The 21,152-nt window shown below is 35.9% G+C and overlaps 1 protein-coding gene across 9 annotated transcripts in view; it reads left to right on the forward strand.

Annotated features, from left to right (window-relative positions):
* The window catches only part of IL15 (interleukin 15), a 102,462-nt gene that overhangs the window by 74,270 nt on the left and 7,040 nt on the right, over positions 1–21,152 (forward strand). For 4 of the 9 annotated variants that reach the window (XM_030924766.1, XM_010375388.2, XM_030924762.1 and 1 more), the window contains 3 exons: positions 14,055–14,202; positions 15,222–15,319; positions 16,680–16,764. In XM_030924766.1, the coding sequence (XP_030780626.1) occupies positions 14,191–14,202; positions 15,222–15,319; positions 16,680–16,764 (195 nt within the window). In that variant the 5' untranslated portion in view covers positions 14,055–14,190. Of the gene's footprint in view, positions 1–14,054; positions 14,203–15,221; positions 15,320–15,811; positions 15,931–16,679; positions 16,765–21,152 lie in introns of all 9 variants that reach the window. The other 5 variants (XM_010375387.2, XM_010375386.2, XM_030924780.1 and 2 more) reach the window with 4 other exon arrangements.

The following is a 21,152-nucleotide window of genomic DNA, read 5'->3' on the forward strand; positions in this document are numbered from 1 at the left end:
GTTCCTTGAGGTGAATCATTGGATTGTTTACTAGAAATCTTTCTTCTTTTTTGGTGCAGGCATTTACTGTTATAAACTTCCCTCTCAGAGCTACTTTCACTGTGTCCCTTAGGTTTTGATACGATGTGTTTTCATTCTTGTTTGTCTGAAGAAAATAGTTTTTCACTTTTAATTTCCTCATTAACACATTGGTTATTTAAGAATAAGTTGTTTAATTTCTATGTATTTTTAAATTTTCTGACGTTTTAATTTTAGTATTGATTTCTAGTTTTATTGCATTATGGTTAGGAAAGATACTTGATATGATCTCTATCTTCTTAAAATTTTTAAGACTTGTTTTGTGGCCTAACGTGATCTAGCCTAAAAAACTGTTCCATATGCAGTTGAGAAGAATGCGTACTCTGTTGGATGCAGCGTTCTGTAAATGTCTGTTAGGTCCATTTGGTCTATGGTATAATTTAAGTCCAATGTTTCTATGTTGATTTTTTGTCTAGATGATCTGTTCATTGTTGAAAGTGGTATATTGAAGTCCTCTACTATTACTGTATTGCCCTCTATTTCTCCTGTTAGGTCTAATAATATTTGCTTTAGGTATCTGGGTGCTCTGGTGTTGGGTGCATAAATATTTATAGTTGTTACATCCTCTTACAGAATTGATTTATTTATTTTTACATAATGACCTTCTTTACATCTTTTTACAGTTTTTGACTTGAGGCCTATTTTATCTGATATAAGTATGGCTATTTCTGCTTGCTTTTTGTTCCTGTTTGCGTGAAATATCTTCTATCCCTCCACTTTCAGTCTGTGTTACACTTGTTGTCAGCATACAGTTGGTTCCTTTTAAAAACTTATTTAGCCACTCTCTTATCTCTTAACTGGAGAATTTAGTCCACTTACATTATTATTGATAGATAATAACTTACTCCTGACATTAAAAAAAAATTACTTTCTGGTTATTTCGCAAATATTTTGTTCCTTTCTTCCTCTTTTATTGTTTATCTCTGTGGTTTAGTGGTTTTATGTGGTACTAAGCTTGGTTTCTTTTCTCCTTGCTTGTATATGTTATATATGTTGTATCTTTCTTTGTGGTTGTTATGAGAATAAACAGTCTTATGGTTTATTTAAATCTGATAGCAAGTTAATTTTGGTCACATAAAAATACTCCAGATGTTTTCTCTTTTCTTCACTATTTATATATCTGTTTCCTTAATTTACTTCTTTATCCATTATGTAGCTGTTGTAATTTTTGACGACTTTGACTTTAAACCTTCATACTAGAGGATTAAAAGATTTGCACAACATTAGAGTGCTCAGATATTCTGAGTTTGAATGAATTTACCTATACTGGTGAGCTTTATATTTTCACAAGTTTTTATTATAGTAATCAGCCTTTCATTTCCAATTGTAGCACTCCTTTAAACATTTCTTTTAATATCAGTTGAGTGGTGATGAATCCCATCAGTGTTTGTTTGTCTGGGAATGTCTTCATTTCTCCTTCATTTTTGAAGGGCTAGCTTTACTGAATATAGTATTCTTGGCTGATTTTTTTTTTTTTTTAATTTTCAGCACTTTGAATATATCATGCCATTCTCTCCTAGTCTACTGAGAAATCTGATAGTCTAATAGAGATCCTTTTGTATGTGAGTTAACACATCTGTCTTGCAGCTTTCAGAATTCTTTCTTTGTCTTTGACTTTTGACAGTTTGATAATCATGTGCCTCAGAAAGGATCTTTTGGGGTTCAATTTAATTAGGGACTTTTCAGCTTCAATCTAGATGTTTATATCTCTCCTCATACTTGGGAAGCCTAAAGCTATTATTTCATTAAATACGTTTCCTATGCCTTTTTAAAAAATTTATTCTTCATCTGGCATTCCTATAATGTGAATATTTGTTTGCTTAATTGTATCCCATGTATTCTGTAGACTTTCTTCATTCTCTTTTGTTCTTATTTCTGTGCTTTTCATCTGACTGGGCTATTTCAAAGACCTGTTTTCTAGTTCAGAAATTCCTTCATGAAAGATCTAGTCTATTGTCAAAATTTTCACTTGTATTTTTAAAATTTTCACTTATCAAATTTTTCAGCTCCCAGATTTCTGTTTGGTTCTTTTAAAATTACACTTGCATATTATGAATTTCTCATTCCAATTATTGATTGTTTGTGTTCTATTGTATCTCACTGAGTTTTTTAAAGATTATAATTTTAATTATTTTTTAGGCATTTCATAAGTATCATTTTACTTGGGGTCTTCTACTAGGATTTATTGTGTTCCTTTGTGGGTATCATGTTTTCTTGCTTTTATTATATTTCCTTTGTCTCTGCATTGATATTTGTTCATATAGTAGAATAGTTTTTGTTTCCAATTTTATGCAGTAGCTTTTTTAGGGAGAGACATTTCCTGTAGATAAGTCCTAGGGTGTAAGTTCAGTATGGAGAATGGCTTTGATTCTGGGTGGACTCAGTAGCATGGTATCTGTGCAGTTTCTTTGGCTATATTACTCATCAGTGATGTCTGTGATTGCCTCAGTGGCCTACGCTGTGAGAGCTTTTGAGGGAGTGGCATAATTTTCTTGGGGTGGTAGCACTGGGTTGGTTTTCAGGTTGGGCATGTGTGGGCACAGTGAGCTGACAAGCTGTCTGGCTACCTCTCCAGAGAGTCAGTGGCTACTGCTGTGCTGGCTGTTGGGACAGACTTGAGCTTACAGAGATGCTGCCAGCAAAGTAGCTGTGTGACTTTCTTTTCAGGGAGGCAGGGCTGCCACCAAACTAGATGAGCACAGCAATGCCAAGCATCCCTGTGGCAGTCTGTCGGAGAGGCAGAGCTGCTGCAGGACTGGATATCAGGCTGCATGTGAATGTCTGCGGGTGCAATAAGGCCAGGCAACTCTGCAGTTGTCTTTCACAGGAGTGGATTGCCACACGACCACTTGCCAGGCTGGGTGCAGACACTTACATGTTCAGTGTGCTTGCTGGCTGTGAAGCACAGGTATGTGTTGGTAACATGGCTAGTGGCTGTTTCGAAGCTTCTCTGCTGTGCATATCTGCCTGTTCCCTGAGATGGTGGTGTGCCATGTGAGTTTGGACACTGGGGTCTTGGTCATCATGACAGGCCTATGCTCTAGGTAGCTGAGTTTGTGGAGTTGCAAGCATTCATGTGAACATCGTGGAATGAGAGCAGGGCCTCAGGATGGAGACAGTCAGTTGCTATTGGCCCTTAGTACCGGGTCTGGTTTTAAGAAGCCATTGAGCTGTATCATATTAGGTCCTAAGGGTGGGAGGTGTTCAAGACGGGCTCCTACTCTAAGGCAGTGCAGCTGTACAAACTTCTGGCTAATCTCCAAACTGGATTCAAAACCTGTAAGGACCAGGAAACTCCTGCAGCAAGGATTTCTGGCATGTGTAGTAACAATTGGGACTGCTGGGGATTTACAGTTTACCTTTACCTCATAAGAAGAAGTCTCCCTGATTCTGAGCTAATTCTGGTGAAGATGACACTGTGGCAGAAGTAGATTACTTGCTCTCCTCTCTATGGTGCTATTCTCGCCTTCTGCACTTCCCAGGGATGTTGCCACTTCCCTGGTGCTCTCCATCATACTTCCTCAGTCACTCCAGTCAAATTCTAGATGTTTAGTCATTGTTTTGATCCCTTTTAGTTGGGGGAACAAGCACCAGGTAACTATAGTCAGTCATCTTTCTGACTTCACTTGGACAGGTATTTTAATTAAGTGTCATTTCCAGATTGACTTCCTCTTTTATTTAGGATTACTTTAAATGATAATTTTATATTTATAAGTGGACAGGATTTTTTTATTGGCTAGTCTTTTATTATTAATTTGTAATTCAATATTATTGAAATTTTTGGAATTCAATATTCCATTTAATAGTTCAATATTATTAATTTTTTGGATTTTTTGGATCATATAATGTAACAAGTATGAATTTAGATTTCTGTAATGTTTGATACTTTATTTTAGATCTAGGGCATAAACACTTTAGGTCTAGGTCATGGATGACCTTTTACGAATATTCTGTATGTTTATGTTTAATGTACTATCACTGTGGTGTAGGATGTCATGTATCTAATCTGTTTAATCAAATGTACATATATACTACATAAAAAGGTTGTTCATTGTGTTTTTAAAATTTACCCTAGGCATTGGTTTGCTGGAGCCAGCTCTAATTGGCTCATTAGGGCCAATGGTTAAATAGTTAGGAATTTTATGAGCCAGCTTTTAAACCATTGGTATTTTGAAGTCAGTATAGTGAGGCTTTTATACAACAAAAATTGGCAAATGCTACAAAGTAACGATTTTTTTTTGAGAGCTCGTTTATTGGCATATCGATGCTAGCCTCGCTGATTTCTGTATATGTTTAAATTTCTAAAAAACTAGGTTAAAATATTTTTAACTTATTTTTCCTATTTATTTTTCTCTGTATAATTTGAAGCTATACTATTAGGCACATAAACATTCATAGCTATTATATCTTCTCAGAGGGTTTTATTTGTTTATTTTCTCAACTTTTATTTTAGGTTCAGGGCGTATATGTGCAGGTTCGTTACATGAGTGAATTGTGTGTTGCTGCGGTTTGGTGTATGAATGATGCCATCACCCAGCTAGTGAGCACAGTAATCAATGAGTAGTTTTTCAGCCCTTGTTCTCCTCCCACCCTCCCCCAACACTAACTCAGTGCCCAGTTTCTATTTACCCCCACTTATAAATGAAAAGATGTAGTATTTGATTTTCAACAGAAAATCATTAAAAATCATTATTTTGCCTATGATAATGGCTTCCAGCTGCATCCATGCTGCTGCAAAGGATGTGATTTCCTTCTTTTTATAACTGCATAGTATTCCAAGGTGTATATGTACCACATTTTTAAAGATTCAGTCCATTGTTAATGTGGAATGACAGCAGGGCCTCAGTGATGGAGAGTTATTGGCCCCTGGGGCAGGATACCCTCTATTAGTGGGTCTGGTATCAAGAAACCATTGAGCTGTATCATCTTAGGTCTTAGGAGTGGGAGGTGTTCAAGAGTCAGTGTTAATGAACATTCTCAGAGAGTTTTAACTTTTATCCATGTGCATTATCCATTATATTGTTTAGTACTTCTCACTTGAATTCTACTTTTTCTCTATTCTTGTTACTACAGTCATATTTACTTGGCATATCCTTTTTTTTGTAATTTTTAAGCATTTTGTATCATTTTATTTTTGTTTCATTTCTTATAAACTCATATTTTAAAATTTATCTGTGTCTACTTTTTAACTAATCTTAGTATCCATCTCTTAGTAGTCAAATATAGTTTATTTACATCTTTGCTTGCATGAGTGAATGATTACTGGTATGTTTAGACTTACTACTGCCACATTGCTTTTTCTGTACATTTTTACTGCACTTTCTTTTTTTCTTCTCTCTTTCTGCCTGTCCCCACTACCTCTACTGCTATTACAACCTTCTGTTAGATTCTTTGAGTTTTGTCTGTTCATTTTATTTTATTTTGGTTTGGAAATTATACATGTCTGGCTTGGGTTTTTTTTCATAGTTAAATTTTCTCTTGACTTTTTGCAATTAATCAGCATAAGTGTATTTCAAATTTCACAAGTAAAATAATCATCACAGTATGAGTTTACTTCCTCTTCTTCCTTTTCCTACATCATTTCCCCCAGGGAGATTATCCATGATTTTCTTGGCACATTGCTACTTGAAAAAGTACATGGCTAAATCAGTAGTTGCCTAGCATTGGGACTGATGATACAGTGACCAAAAAGGAGGATGAGATAATTTTTTATAATTACAAATATTTTCTATATCATGGTTGTGGTAGTAATTTCATGAGTGTATACTGTCATCAGAAGTGCATACTGTATGCTTAAAACAAGTGTATATTTTATTATCTTAAAATTGTATCTCAATAAAGTTTATTTAAAAGTATGGTACAGAATGTCAGAGAGAGTAAGAAAAAATCAGCAGGATGTAGAGAAAGCCCATTGCAAGTTACATCTCATGAAATTATACTGGCATGGTTTTTCCAGAAATACTTAGCAGTTTGGAACTTGAAATTGGTGGGATGAATGCAGCAGAAAGATAAAATGTGGGGTAAAGTTAGTGTGCTATTTAGGATAGTATTTATTACAGTGACTGGCTGGGACACCTGGTTAGGGAAGCTAGTGCAGCTAAGATGCTGATAATTGTGAGAATAAGGACAATCTATTTATAATATAAACAAATTAAAAATCAAATCCAGTAAATACGTCATATGTGCGTATTATATGCTTAGCATGCTTACAGGTGTTGTAGGTACTGTAGGTACAGTAATTAGTAAGATACACAAGGTTTCTGACCACAAGAATTTCACATTTTTGCAAATGAATGATGTCAAAAATGTATTTTAATGAATTAATGATTTGGACTCAAATGTAAATGTTACTAATTCTGCATTCTTTCTTATATCCCACATCTTTTTTGGATGACCTTTTAATTTTTCTGGAATGCATTTTTTACGTAATTATTTCATGGACATTCTGTGGGTCTTATATTTTCTAAGATGTGCTATGAAAGAATGTGTTTGCCCTCTTTTTCAAATACTAATAGCTTTCTAGGTTCAAACTCATACTCACTTAGAACCTTGAAGATGAATTCTCTTGTCTTGTAAGTACCATGATCAGATTCATTCTGATTTTTGTCCTTAAATAGCTTTGTATTTCGTTATCCTGGAATCAGGAAATTCAATTTAAATTGCTGTGTTTTTCAATTACCCTTTTATGCCCTGTCAATGTGAAAGCTTATGTTCTACTTCAGCTCTGTAAACTTTTATTTTATGACTGTTTTGATTATTTCATTCTGTCTGTTGTCTCTTTGCTGTCTGTTTATGGAACTCCTTTTGGATACTATGTTGGAATTTCTAGACCTATCTATCTCATAATTTCCAACTTTTTATTCTTTTGTAGTATGGCTTGGGATAATTTCTTCACTTTAGCAAGTGTTTGAATGAAGTGCTTTTGGAAACTGACCAGAGGAACAGATATCATTGATTGTTTCTGGAGAGTACATTAAATATATCTGTGCTGCCCCGAGGAAGCTGTCCATTGTTCCTGCCCTAGAGAATTATACTAGCTGGGATTTTTCAAAAACATTTATACCAAACATTTTCCAAAACATTTGCACCAAATGACAATAGCCCATGAACATAGTGCTACAGAAAACTATGATCAGAGAATGGTAAGAGAATCTATCATATATCCCCTCCAGCCACATAAATGAATATCCCTTGTTTACCTTAAATGATAAACTACCTGAGGTGTTCCTATATTTATTTTATATCTTTCTATAAATATATTGTTTAAATATATATTAAATATTGTTTAAATATATATTTCTATATATAAATATATTGTTTAAATATAGTGTTTCTATATTTACCCACTATTTGTTTAATTAATGCTTTTTGATAGTGATTAAAACTAAGATGTCGAAATCTTACTGCTACCTCTGTCCGTGGCAGTTCAAAGAATATTTATATAGATTATTGTTTGGTTTGGAAACATTTCAATACAATTAACAAATTTGTCTTATTTTAAGCATTCCAAAGGACTTAAAGATATTTCATTTAAAAAGATACATATATTTGTATACCTTTGTATGAAGTAGTTACCTAATCTTTTTTTCTGTTTTGATAAACTAAAATTTATAGGCCTTATAAACATGTTGGGTAGTCTTACAGGGGAATTAATACCAACCTCAAGTCTTATATTTGTATGAATGAATTTTTAAAAATCATTATAGTAACCCAAATTACTATAGTTTGTATTGGGGTTTATTTAGCCTTGATATTGAACACAGATTAAGTTTAAGGAAATTTCTTATTTGAAAATCTCACATTGCTGTCAATTTAAAACAGCTTGAAAGCAATTACTGAAAATGTCTTAATGCAATTAATGATAGGAAGATTGGAGATATTTAAAGATATCACTTTCTCAGCTGTGCTTAAATTAGGACTGATGAAGAGAGCTGTAGCGGTCAAGAGCTGGCAAACCAACTGTTTATTTATCAAAACCGACTACTTATTTGTCAAAGCAGGTGGTTGGTGATTCAAATCCATCAACCACCTGTTTTTATAAATAAAGTTGTATTGGAACACAGCCATACCCATTTGTTTATGTGTTGTCTATAGCTGCTCTTACACTAGAGTGGATGAGTTAATCACTGGCGACAAAGTCTGCAAGACTTGAAAAGCGTGAAACATTATCTGGCCCTCTACACAAAGTGTTAACAGTTGCTGCATTAAACAATGGTGACAGTTTTGTGGAGTCCTGCCGACCACTACTTTCACAGTGTTAGGAAAATGGCTCACAGTCATCTGCAAACACGCTATACTTGTTTGCATATGGCCTTGCTTGGGTTCTGCCTTCTGCCTCAATGCTGTTTTTCTCCTTTCACTCATGGCTAGAATATATCCGACCTTCAAGGTGTGATTCAAGTAACACTACCTTTATGAAGTCCTATAATAAAGAAATGAAGTAAAATTTCCTGGACAAATCTCCCAATCGCTCCCTTACTTATAGTCTGAAATCCCTTGCCCCTCTCTTCCTTGTACTAGCTTGGTATACACACAACAGGTTTAAATCCAGTAATCTACCTATTCCAGGTTTTCTTTCCCTTTCAGCTTACTGTGGCTGGAGAAAACACATACAGCCCTAATGACTAATCTCACTCTACAGCCATTCACAACGTTGATCCTTCAATAGGCCAGGCTCTCATACTATTCTCCCAGTTACCTAAATGGCTATTTTGTGTGTCCTCTTCCCTGTCATCCTCCTCCTTTCCCCATCATCCTCCAATCTTCACTTTCTGCTCATGACTTTTTATCTTAATTCACTGAGAAAATGGAAGTAATAGTAGAAAACTTACACCTAGCTACCAGCCCCACCCCCCTTATAACTCAGCATTCCTTCCTGTGACAGTAGATGACTCAGCCCTCACCCCCTCTTGGAAGTGAGCTAACATCCTCATCCTCACTTGCTTGTTAGAGAACATTGCTCTCGCACTTCCTACCCTCACCAACATCCTTAATTCCCCCTCTCTAATAAGTCATTCTCATCAGCATGCAAACGTGTTGTTATTTCCACCACTTTCTACCACCTGCTACAACCCCCTTTCCTTCCACCCTTGTGGAGCAGGATTCTTAAAAACATTTCCTGCACTAGCATTTACAAAATCTTTTCTTGCCACTTTCTCGTCAACCATCCCAGGCAGGCTTCCCCTTAAACATGCTATTGTCAGAGTCATCTGACATGACCTCTGGGTTGCCAAGCCCACTGGTCAGTGCTAAAACTGTGTCTTGCTTGGCCTATCAGTGCATTTGATGTGTCCATCATTCTCTTTTGCTGGATATACTTCCCTTGACTGACTTCTAGAATATGATACTCTTCATTTCCCCCTTTTTCAGTAGTCATTCCTTTTGATTTTTCTTTCCTGGTCCTTCTTTTATAATCCCTGACCTAATTGATACTGAGGTATCCCATGCTTAGGTTTTGGTCCTTTTCTCTACCTACACCACTCCCTCATGAGCACTCTCATGAGTCGCATATCTATTTCCAGTTCAGTAACATTCCTGAACTCCAGATTTATGTATCCCATGGCGTATTTGACATTTCCTTGTGCATATCTAATGAGCCTTTCAAACTCAGCATGTCCAGAACAGATACTCCTGACCTGTCCCCTCTTCTCAAGGCATCAGCTCTGTCCAAGGCTTGCTTGTTTCAGTTGATGGCAGCTCCGTCTTCTCAGGTGTTCAGAGGAAAAGACTCAGAGTCATTCTCATTCTCTTGTTTCCTCCTGTACCCTACAATCTGTCAGGAAAGTCTACTAGTCCTGTCATAAAAATTGTTTCCAGACTCTAACCGCATGTCTCTATCTCCACTGCCACCCGAAGCAGATTCAGGTCCTCCTCTCCTCCACCTTTCTGACCTCATCTCAGACTACTCTTGCCCTTGCTCACTCCACTGGCTTCTTTTCTGTCCCTTAGACTCAGAGCCACACAGTTGCCTCTGCCCTATCTATTCCCTCTGCTTCAAATAGTCTTCACTGAGATACCACCAGGGTTCACACCCTTGCTATCTTCACCCTGACCACCCAGAATTTCAACTTCACCCTTCTTTCCTTTTTTCCTTTTTCCTAGATAATTTTTCACTCTCTAATAAAATACAAAATTATAATAACTTATTTGTGCATTTTCTATATAGTCCATCTTTCTTTCTGAAATCAAAATTGTGTTCTGCCATCATTGATGTATTCCAAAGTCATAAAAAATGCCTAGCCTTTAGTAAATGTTCAGTGAATAGTTACTAGATGAATCAAGGAAAGTGATGCTGTCTTATAATCTCTATATTCTATTCAGCCTTGTCGTGTTTCTAGTGGTTTGAATGAATAGATGATGTATTTAACCCAATACACCAATACTTGTAAATCTTTTATTCTTGTATGTTTAATTAATTTTAAATGTGTGATTAGACAAGTTAATAAGCAGAATAAAACAAAACATCAAGTATGTCAGATCATCTTTCCTCACTGGGAAGAACTATAATATTGGTATAGAATGTAAGATGTTTACAGTTATTTTCACAAGCAATTATTTGCTTGGGAAACAGCAACGGCGTGAGCCCCAACAGTATCTGAGTGAAGAATATTTGAAGCAGGAGGAAAAGCTAGAGCAGAGGCAACTGTATGACTATGAGTCTAAGGCACAGTTTTCACTTCAGAATGAACACTACAGAGATGCCTGGCTGTGTGAACTTGCTCACCTCACGATGTACTTTCCCTGGGCGGTACCATCCTGCTGCGATTTCAGTGCTGCCGTGAGTCACCAGTCACCCTGCAGTGAGACCCGGTCACAAGATTCCAAACAGTTCCTACCCTGTGAGCTCCTTGAGGACAGGGCTGGGATTTAGTCTCTTTTATTTCACAGGTCCAGAGTTCTAGGATGGCAGAATGGTTTCGGGTGCCAGGCCCCATCTGGTTGCTCTCCATGGGCTTACTGCCCAGGGCTGCCTTGGTACTTGACTCCCTACTTTCTGGTGCAACACTCTTCGGCCACTCCAACTATGGCTTAAGTGGCCCCAGCTACAGCTTGACCCACTGCTTCATGACATACAGATGTTAAGCCTTGGTGAAATTCATGTGGTGTTAAGTCTGCAGTCTCACAGAATATAAGAACTGAGGGGGCATGGCTTCCTCCACCTTGACTTCAAAAGATGATGCTGACTTCTTTGGGGCACAGGCAGAGACTTTGCACAGGGGCAGAACCACCACAGAGAACCCCCAACATGGCAGTGCCTCGTGGAGCCAAGGAAATGGGGTTGCCACCAAAATACCAGAACTATGGTTAACAATGTAGAGTTGTAGTCTGGAGAAGTTTCAGGCATGAGACTCCAACCCATGACAACTGAAGCACAGGCTGAGCCTAGGAAAGCCGTGGGATCTGACCTGCTTGAGGCTTTAGGGGTCCAACACCCACTCAGTGCCCAGGATGCAGAGTATGAAGTGAAAGGAAATTATTCTCCAACTTTAAGATTTAATATTGTTCTCCTTGTTGGGTTTTGGACTTGTTTCAGATGAGTTATCCCTCTTTTCTTGCTTATTTCCCCATTTTAGAATGGGAATGTCTATTCTATACCATCGCACATTGTATTTTGGAAGCAGATAACTTATTTTGATTTCATAGGCTCGTGGTTACAGAACATTTGCTTTCAGGATGAAATCTCACCCATATTTGATTTAGATAAGTATTAGCTAGATGACTAGATTAACTAGATAACTAGATTAACTAGATTTAGATAAGTATTAACTAACAGTATTAACTTTAGAATTAATACTGGAGTGATTTTGAGCCTACTAGGATGGAATGAATATACTTCGCATTGTATGAAGGGCGTGAATTTGGCAGAGAGGGGAGGGTAGGGGCAGAATGCTATGGTTTGAATGCCTCCACCAAATCTCGTGTTGACATTTAATTGTGATTGTGACAGTGTTAAGAAGTGGGATCTTTAACAGGTAATTAGGTACCTCTTTAGGCACTTTCATTAGACAGGGCCCTCACAAATGGATTAATGCAGTTACGGAGGGAGTGAGTTTGTTATTGCCTGAGTGGGCTCCTTGTTAAAGGGTGATTTTGGCTCAATTTCCTCTCTGTCTTGTGTGCTTGCTTTCACCTTGTACCCTTCCGCCACAGGATGACCTGTAGCAGATGTCAGTGCCATGCTCATGTACTTCCCATCCTGCAGAACTGTGAGCCAAATGAGCTTGTGTCCCTTATAAATTAAGTCTGTGGTGTTCTCTTCTAGCAGCAGAAAATGGATTCAGGCAGCAAGCAGAGCTATAAAATACTTCCTTTTTTTTTTTTTTTTTTTTTTTTTTGAGATGGAGTTTCACTTTTGTCGCCCAGGCTGTAGTGCAATGGCATGATCTCGGCTCACCACAACCTCCGCCTCCTGGGTTCAAGCAATTCTCCGGTCTCAGCCTCCCGAGTAGCTGGGATTACAGGAATGCACCATCACACCTGGCTAGTTTTATATTTTTTTACTAGAAATGGGGTTTCTCCATGTTGATCAGGCTGGTCTCGAACTTCAGGTGTTAGGCGATCCGCCTGCTTCGGCTTCCCAAAGTGCTGGGATTACAGTCATGAGTCACCGCGCCCGGCCAATACTTCTTTTCATCTACACTGGCTTCCAATATCATGATTTGGTTAGATATCTTGTGGACATTTTCTATTGCATTCCTCCATGTTTGGCAATCACACTCTATTGTGGAGTATTCTGGCTAAACACTTAGTTTTCTTTTACTTATGCCAGCAGGATGTAGTTGAGCAGGGTAGTGAAAATCCATTGTGACGTTGTAAGGGCTCACTGCTATAAGAGGCCAGGAATGAAATTGTTTACAAAAGTAGCTTAGTAAGGCCTAATTAAAAATTATATCACCCACAGCATTGCTCAATCCCAAGTCAATATTATTGCTTTTTGAAAAATGTGGATTTGAGGATACCATAACTTAAAGGGAGGTAGGGAATTTAAGAGACTTTGGATGAAATGATGAAGATAAATGTAAAGTTCTATAAAAAATTTGAAGCACTGAGATAATATAGACAAAGGGAATAATTATAAAATAAGAGTGATAAGGAAGGTTTGCTTTAAATAAACCAATCAATGAGTGATTTAGATCATATGTAACAGGAAGATTAGATTTGATACGTTCTTGTGGACGAAAAGGTATTTCTATTGGATACACCTTTATATCTTGCTTAATACCTAAATAAGTGTTAGCTTTTTCTTTCTGTGAGTTATACATAATATATTTTAAAGCAGCCATTTTTATATTTCAGAAACATCTGAAAAGTATAATAATTTAATTATTTGAGTTTATGGAACTTAATTCAGTGAATATTTGTGTCATGGGTTGTGGAAGATTTTGATTTTTTGTGGAAGAGGTCACCACATATATACTATTTTAAAGGGCAGAAAATAGTTGTTTGTATTTTTGTATATTTTGGTTATAAACTGCTTTTAATGACATAGAGTTGAATTTAGGAATGTTTAATCTTCACATTCTTCACTTGATTTGAGTGAGAAAAATAAAATTTTCTTGGTTACAAAATTCTCAAATGATTAACAGTGGTTTATTTAAAAGACTGAAGATACATATTCAGTGACTGTAGAAATGACTACTGCTGTTGTAAGCTAACAATCAGTACTTCTATAAATCTAAGTATTTGTTTTTTCTTTTTTCTTTTTACTAGTATGCCTCTGGAATTTTTCAATTCAGGGGCATAATATAATAGAAAAGTTTTGCAAAGTATTTGTAATTAGACAGACTTGGTCTCAAATGCTGGCTGTCATGTACTTGCTGTGGACCTAGAGCAGCTTACCCAAATGCTACTAACCTTCCTCCATAGGATTATTGTTAAGATTAAAGGTGATGCATCTGTTAAGTAAGTAATAGAGTGCTTATTAAAAGGCAGGTGTTCAATAAGTATTAATTCCCTCCCTTTCTTTTTCTCACTAGTCCACTTGTGTTTTTATTGGATCATACCTTACCCTAGGTTGTATTGTAGGAAGCATCGTGGATGGATGGCTGTTGGAAATCCCCTGCCATAGCCAACTCTTCTTCAATACCTAAGGATTTACTGTGGCTTTGAGTAATGAGAATTTCGGTAAGAAAAAAAAAAAAAAATAGATGAAAATAGCATATGGAATTTCCCTAAAAGGTCGTTTGAATCTCAGAGTCTTTGCGATAAGTTATATGGTTATTCTCTAAAGAGCTTGGGATATCATAGATGTATGTTCACATTTGGATTGTTCTTATTTTGAAAATAAATTAAATCGGTTTTTAAAAACTCTATTGACCATCTTGAGGCTCTTCTTGTCATTATAAGTGTGTTATTTCACTTATACCACTCTTTTGTGTTCTCTAAATGTCTTTGTACACACTAAATTGTGTAGTCTTAGAAGGCAGGGTGTGGGTATCATTCATCTTTTCAGTGTAAACAGAAGGAAGCATGAACAATCAGTGGTTAAGGTGGCAGTTAACACTGCTTTCTGAAACTATAAAAGCTTTTGACAACACAAAAGAGGCAGGTGAAAGTATCAAAACTCTGGTAAGTTCTAGGATAAATGATTTTCCTAAATCACCAAGAAAAATTATTAGATAGTCACTCTCAAGATGGAATACAGTATCTGTAGTTGGTTCCATTTTATCCAATTTTTCACCAAATAATATTGATATAATTCATTTTCATAATTTATGTGAAGTTAATATAACTAGTGCATCTCTGTTATTAATGCATGTTATTAACCTGTGCTTTATAACATATTTTGGCCTGTTAAAACAGAGAGAAGGATGAGGAGGAGGTCAAAGATAATATAAAAACATTAAGTGGTGACATTGGTATGTATGTAAATTAACAAATATGTCAACTTTGTTAAATTATCTTTGACATGCATCTACAGAAATATCTGTTAAGGAATTTTGTGCATAAGACACAGAGTTGGAGGTAGGAGAGAAAGCAAAAAAAAGATAAATTATAGTTTTATTATTTTTTGATAAGGAGCATTAATTATGAAAATATGAAAAAAATTACATCTTTAGACCTAAAAATATGTTGACATGTTATTTTAAACCTCACTTTTTAACTAAAAAATGTAACCATTTGTCTATGATTATATTTTTCAGAAACCACATTTGAGAAGTAGTTCCATCCAGTGCTACTTGTGTTTACTTCTAAACAGTCATTTTCTAACTGAAGCTGGCATTCATGTCTTCATTTTGGGGTAATTTTATCTTTAGGCATAAATAATATTATGTTCATGGTCATGATGACTGTCCTCGGATATCTTTTCCATTAAGTTAGTTTATGTTCAGTTTGCTTATATCTCTAGGTACTCAGTATCTGGGGGATAGAAGGCAGACTATAGAGATTCAGAGGAGGTTGGGTAAACACCTAACTGAGCGTTTTTCTACATTGTGGTAATAGTACAAATGAGCATTATAGCCCCCAAATAAATTGGGCCTTTTGATATTTAACTGAACTTGGAAATGTACCACTTACTGATAGACTACATATTTTTCACAGCAATTAAAAGTAGATATTTAGAATTTGCTTATGTTACTTCTTATCTGTCCCTGACACTGACTCCTCCTATCCCTTGATCCTTATCCTAGTTCAGTTGAAAACATTTCTTTCTTTATTTAAGCCTTTTGTTGTTTCCTTCTAATAAAATTCATATGTTTCCATGACTATTAACTTTTTTCTTCTCTCTTAGATGCAGCTAATATACCCAGTTGACCCAAAGCACCTAACCTATAGTTATATAATCTGACTCTCATTTCAGTTTTATTCTACTAATGCCTTCATGGTATTGGGAACCATAGATTTGTGCAGGTAATTCTTTATCATAAGACAGATTAGTGTTGACTATCATGCTTCTGTGTAAGATCCATCAGGAAGTGAGGGATTATTTTTCCTCAAGCTGTAAGAATCATTCCAATGTTACTTGGTCAGTATAAGTGTATTTTGTCTGGATATTACATTTTAATTTTTTATGAAATTTATGAAAGTGAGTAGGTATATGATCATTCAGCCTACACTGGGATGAAGTCTGTAATGTTTATGGAGAAAGCTGCTGCAAGCATAGTAAGAGCATGAGCAACATGAAAGGGGCATGTTTAATGTTTTGTAAAAAAGCATTTACTGTCAAAATCATTACATGAAAATAATTATTACTTATTTTAAGAATTTTACCTATTTATTAGACTTTAAAGTGTCAGTACATCTCTACTTAAAGGAAACTAGTAATTCATTCAAAATCATTTACTGAGCCTTGCCACACATCTGGCACTGTTTCTGTTTCACTGTGATAAATTGAGCCAGTTTATTTATAAAGTATGCCTACAATTAGGCTTTTCTCTAATCCAGGTTGGTGAAGCCTCAACTTATCATAAAATGTCAAAGTTGTACTATATGCTCAATGTTTATGTTCAGCTACAAGGCTGTTGAATGCACAGAGGCAAGGATAACACTGATTTTTTCACTAGTCAGAATAAAAAAAATATTGATTGCTCTTTTGCTTATAGTATTCATCAAGATGAACAGGTTCCTTCAAAATGCTTTGCTCATGGTTTTTCTTTCAGCTGTTTCAGTGCAGGGCTCCCTAAAACAGAAGCCAACTGGGTGAATGTAATAAGTGATTTGAAAAAAATTGAAGATCTTATTCAAGTGAGTACTCATTTTTCCATATAATGCCTGGTAGAACTGCTATGGAGTTTGTCTCTCTCTGTGTTTTTCTGTCTGTCTTAAAGAAACCACACTTGAAACAGTAAGATTTTTGTAGAAATTTATGATCTTATAAAGCTCAAAAAAAAAAAAATCTTTTCTTTACTGTTTTATAATCTAATTATCTTTAAATCTTAATTTATAAGCGGCCCAGCCTGATGAGTTCTAGTCTGCACAGGTGAGGTATTCTCTTCCTGTATCTGGAGAAGCCAGATATCTTGGTGGCACCTGCAGGGAGAATGGCTTGACCCAGAGAAGAGCTGTTGTTGCTTGTGGACTAAAGGCCCTCTTCTCCCACCTTGAGAAAACAGATTGCCTGACCTAAGGAAGTGCTTCCTGCCATAGAAGGTAATACCAGCTTCAGTGGAAGTCTCAATGGCACCAAGCATACCAAAATAGCACCACAAAGTTCTGAAAACTAAATTGTCATTGGATTCACAGCACTAAAAAGTAGGTTAGAACTTGCATGCTAAAGCCAAACAGGCTGACTGCATGCTAAAATAGAAGATTTAAATAGGACCAGAGTGTCCTAACATAATAGACATGAAGCCAAGATACAATTGAAAATCACCCATTGTACCAAGAAATAGGAAAGTTACAACTTGAATGAGAAAATATAGTCAACAGACTACAAAAATGAAGGGGATCAGATGTTGGAATTCTCTGACATGGATTTGAAAGCAGACATTATATAAAGTGCTTCAAAAACCAATTACAAATGCCCTTGAAGCAAATGAAAAACTAAATGCCTTAACAAAGAAATAGAAGATATGAAAGGAACCATATAGAAATTATAGAACTGAAAATACAACTGAAATATAAAGCAAACTGTAAAGGCTCATTAGCAGAATGAATAACAGAGGAATGATAGTTAATTTGACAACAGAATACTAGAGAGACAATTGACTTAAAAAAAGAAAAAGCATCACTGATCTTGAGAACAGTAACAAAAGATCCAGCATTCCTGTGGTTAGCATCATGGGAGAGAATCAGAATACACCAAGTAAAAGAGAGAGATTGGCTGAGTTGATAACAAAACACCACCCATCTATACTATCTATAAGCAGTTCAGTTCTGGTACAATGACATACATTGGTTGAAATTTAAAAAGACAGAAAAAGGTATACCATACTATAATGGGTTGAATAGTGTCCCCCCAAATTTCACATCCACTTGGAACCTTAAAATGTGATCTTATTTCAAAATAATATCTTTGCAAATATAATTAATGAAATTAAGATGAGATCATACTAGAGTGGGGTGGGCCCTAAATTCAGTGACTAGTGTCTTTATTGGAGAAGGAAAGGACACAGAGGAACTCACTGGGAAGAAAGCCATGTGAAGACATAGAGGAAGAGATCAGAGTGATGCCCCTATAAGCCACGGAACGCCAGGGATTGCCAGGATCCACCAGAACCTTGGGAAAGTCAAGAAAGGATTCTTCTCTAGAACCCTCAGAAGGAACATAGCCCTACGAACATCTTGACTTTGGACTTCCAGTCTCCAGAACTGTAAATGAATAAATTTCTGTTGTTTTAAACCACCCACCTTGTGGTAGTTTATTACAGCAGCTCTAGACTGATACACATGCATACATTAATTATAAAAAGCAGAAGTGGCTAGATTAACATCAAATAAAGTAAACGTCACAGAAAATAAAGTTACTAGAACCCAGAGGGACACTGCATAATGATAAAAAACAAATCCATGAGGAAAGCATAATGTTCTTAAATGTATACACATCAAACAACAAAGCCTCAAACTTTGTGAAGCAAACAATAATAGGGCTAAAAGAGAAACAGACAAATTCACAATTATTCTTGAGGATTTCACCACCTCCTCCTCCATAACTAATGGAAGTACTAGACAGAAAATCAGCAAGGGCATAAAAATACAACATAACCAACCAACAGGATCTAATTTAATACATAGACCACTACACCCAACAACAGCAGAATATACTTTCTTTTATCAAGACTGAATATATACTGAGCCATAAAAGAAACTTTAAAATTTTTTTCAGAACTTAAATCATGCAGAATTTGTTGTCAAACCACAGTGGCATCAAACCAGAAATCAGGAAATTAAATACAACGGGCAAATCTCCAAATGCTTGGAAATTAAATACTATACCTCTGTATAATACATGGGTCAAAGAGTAAATCTCAAAGGATATTCATAATACATACAATGAAAAAAATGAAATACAGCATATCAAGGTATATGCAATGCAGCTAAAGCAATACTGACAGGGACATTTTTTAAAATCAAATGAATACATGAGAAAAAAAGGAGAATTATCAAATCAAAAATCTATGTTACCACTTCAAGAAACTAGAAGAAGTAGAGCAAAACAAATTCAATACAAGCAAAACAAAGAAAATATTTAAATGTAAGAGCCAAAATTAATGAAATTGAAATCAAGAAAACAATAGAAAAAAGTAATGAAATATAAAACTGGTTATTTGGAAAATCAATACAATTAATCTTTAATAAGACTGACAGAAATAAAAAGAGAGAAGACACAGATCTCAGGAATGAAATTTGAGGCTGTCACTACAGAATCTGCAGTCATTAGAAGGATAATAAGAAAAACTATGAACAGTTTTATGCTCACAAATCTGACAACTTAGAGGAAATGGACCAATTCTTCAGAAACCACAAGCTACCAAAACATATGAAGATGAAATGGACAATCCAAGCACTCCTGTAATCACTATATACATTGAATTCATCTACACAAGCTCCCAAAAAGGGATCTCCAAGCCTGCTGGTTACACTGAAACATTCTATCAAATATTTAGAGAAGCACTAACAACAATTGTACAGTTTCTTCTAGAAAATAGAAGAGGAAGGAGCATTTTCCAGTTGATTTTAGGAGGACAGTATTGCTCTGATGCTAAAACCAAATAGAGACATTACTAAAAAAGACAACTACAAAAATATCACCCATTAACTTAGACATTAAAATGCCCAATAAAATATTAACAAATCAAATTCAGCAATGTATAAAAAGAATTATACACCATGATTGAGTGAGATTTATTTCAGGTACGCAAGTCTTGCTCAATTATTTGAAAATCAAGCAATGTAATCTACCATATCGACAGGCTAAAGAAGAAAATTATATGTAGAAAAGGTATCTGATAAAATACAACACCTCTCATGGTCTGTGTCCCTCCATATGCCACCTGGATTTATATGTTGAAGTACTAATTGCCAGTATCTCAAAATGTGACTGTATTTTGAGATAGGGTCAGTTAATAGAGGTCATTAGGGCAGGTCCTAATCCAATATGACTGGTGTCTTTAGAAAAACAGATAAGGATATAGATACACAGAGACAGAAAACCATGTGAAGACACTGGGAGAAAATGGCCACCTATAAACCAAGGAGAGAGGACTCCGAAGAAACCAACCCTGCTGGTACCCTGATTTCAGACCTCTAGCCTCCTGAATTGTGAGAAAATAAAGTTCTATTATTTAAGTCATCAAGTCCTTGGTACTTTTTATGGCAGCCCTGGCAGACTGACATAACATCTATTCAAGATAAAATTTCTTAGCAAAGTAGGTATGGAGAACTGCCTCAACTTGATACAAAACATGTTCAAAAAGTATAGAGCTACCATACTTAATGGTGAGTACAAGACTGAATGCTTTTCTGCTGGGACTGGAAACTAGGCAGGGATATCTTCTCTCACCACTTTTACTCAACATAATTGTCTGAGTTTTCTGTTGCTTGTAACAGAATACCTGAAATGGGTAATTTATAAAGAAAATAATTTATGTCTTATGGTTATGAGACTGAAAAGTTCAAGGTTGAGAAGCCACATCTGGTGAGGGCCTTCCTGCTGGTGGGGGCTCTCTGGAGTCCAGAGGTGACACAAAGCATCACATGCAAGGGACTGAATGTGCTATTGTGCTAGCTCAGGTTTCTCTTCCTCTTCTTATAAAACTACCAGTTCCCCTTCCATAATAACCCATTGCTACTTTAATCCATGAGTGGAATAATCCGTTCATGAGGGCAGAGCCATTGTGATCCAATTACCTCTCAATACTGCCATACTGGGGATTAAGTTTCAACCTGAATTTTGCAGGGGACATTCAAACCATAGCAATAATATTGGAAGATTAGCCAAATTATAAAGCATGAGAGAAAAACTATATGAGAAAAATAAATAAATAAAAGGCATGCAGATTGGAAAGGAAAATTATACATTGCCCCAAGTTTTTTGGAGGGAAAGTACTAAAAATGGGTATATTTTGTTTAGAAAATAATTCAAATTAAAACTACAATGACATATTATTACATGCAACTATAAGCATGTACAA

Source organism: Rhinopithecus roxellana, chromosome 2, assembly GCF_007565055.1.
Source record: "Rhinopithecus roxellana isolate Shanxi Qingling chromosome 2, ASM756505v1, whole genome shotgun sequence".
In the NCBI taxonomy this organism is placed as follows: domain Eukaryota; kingdom Metazoa; phylum Chordata; class Mammalia; order Primates; family Cercopithecidae; genus Rhinopithecus; species Rhinopithecus roxellana.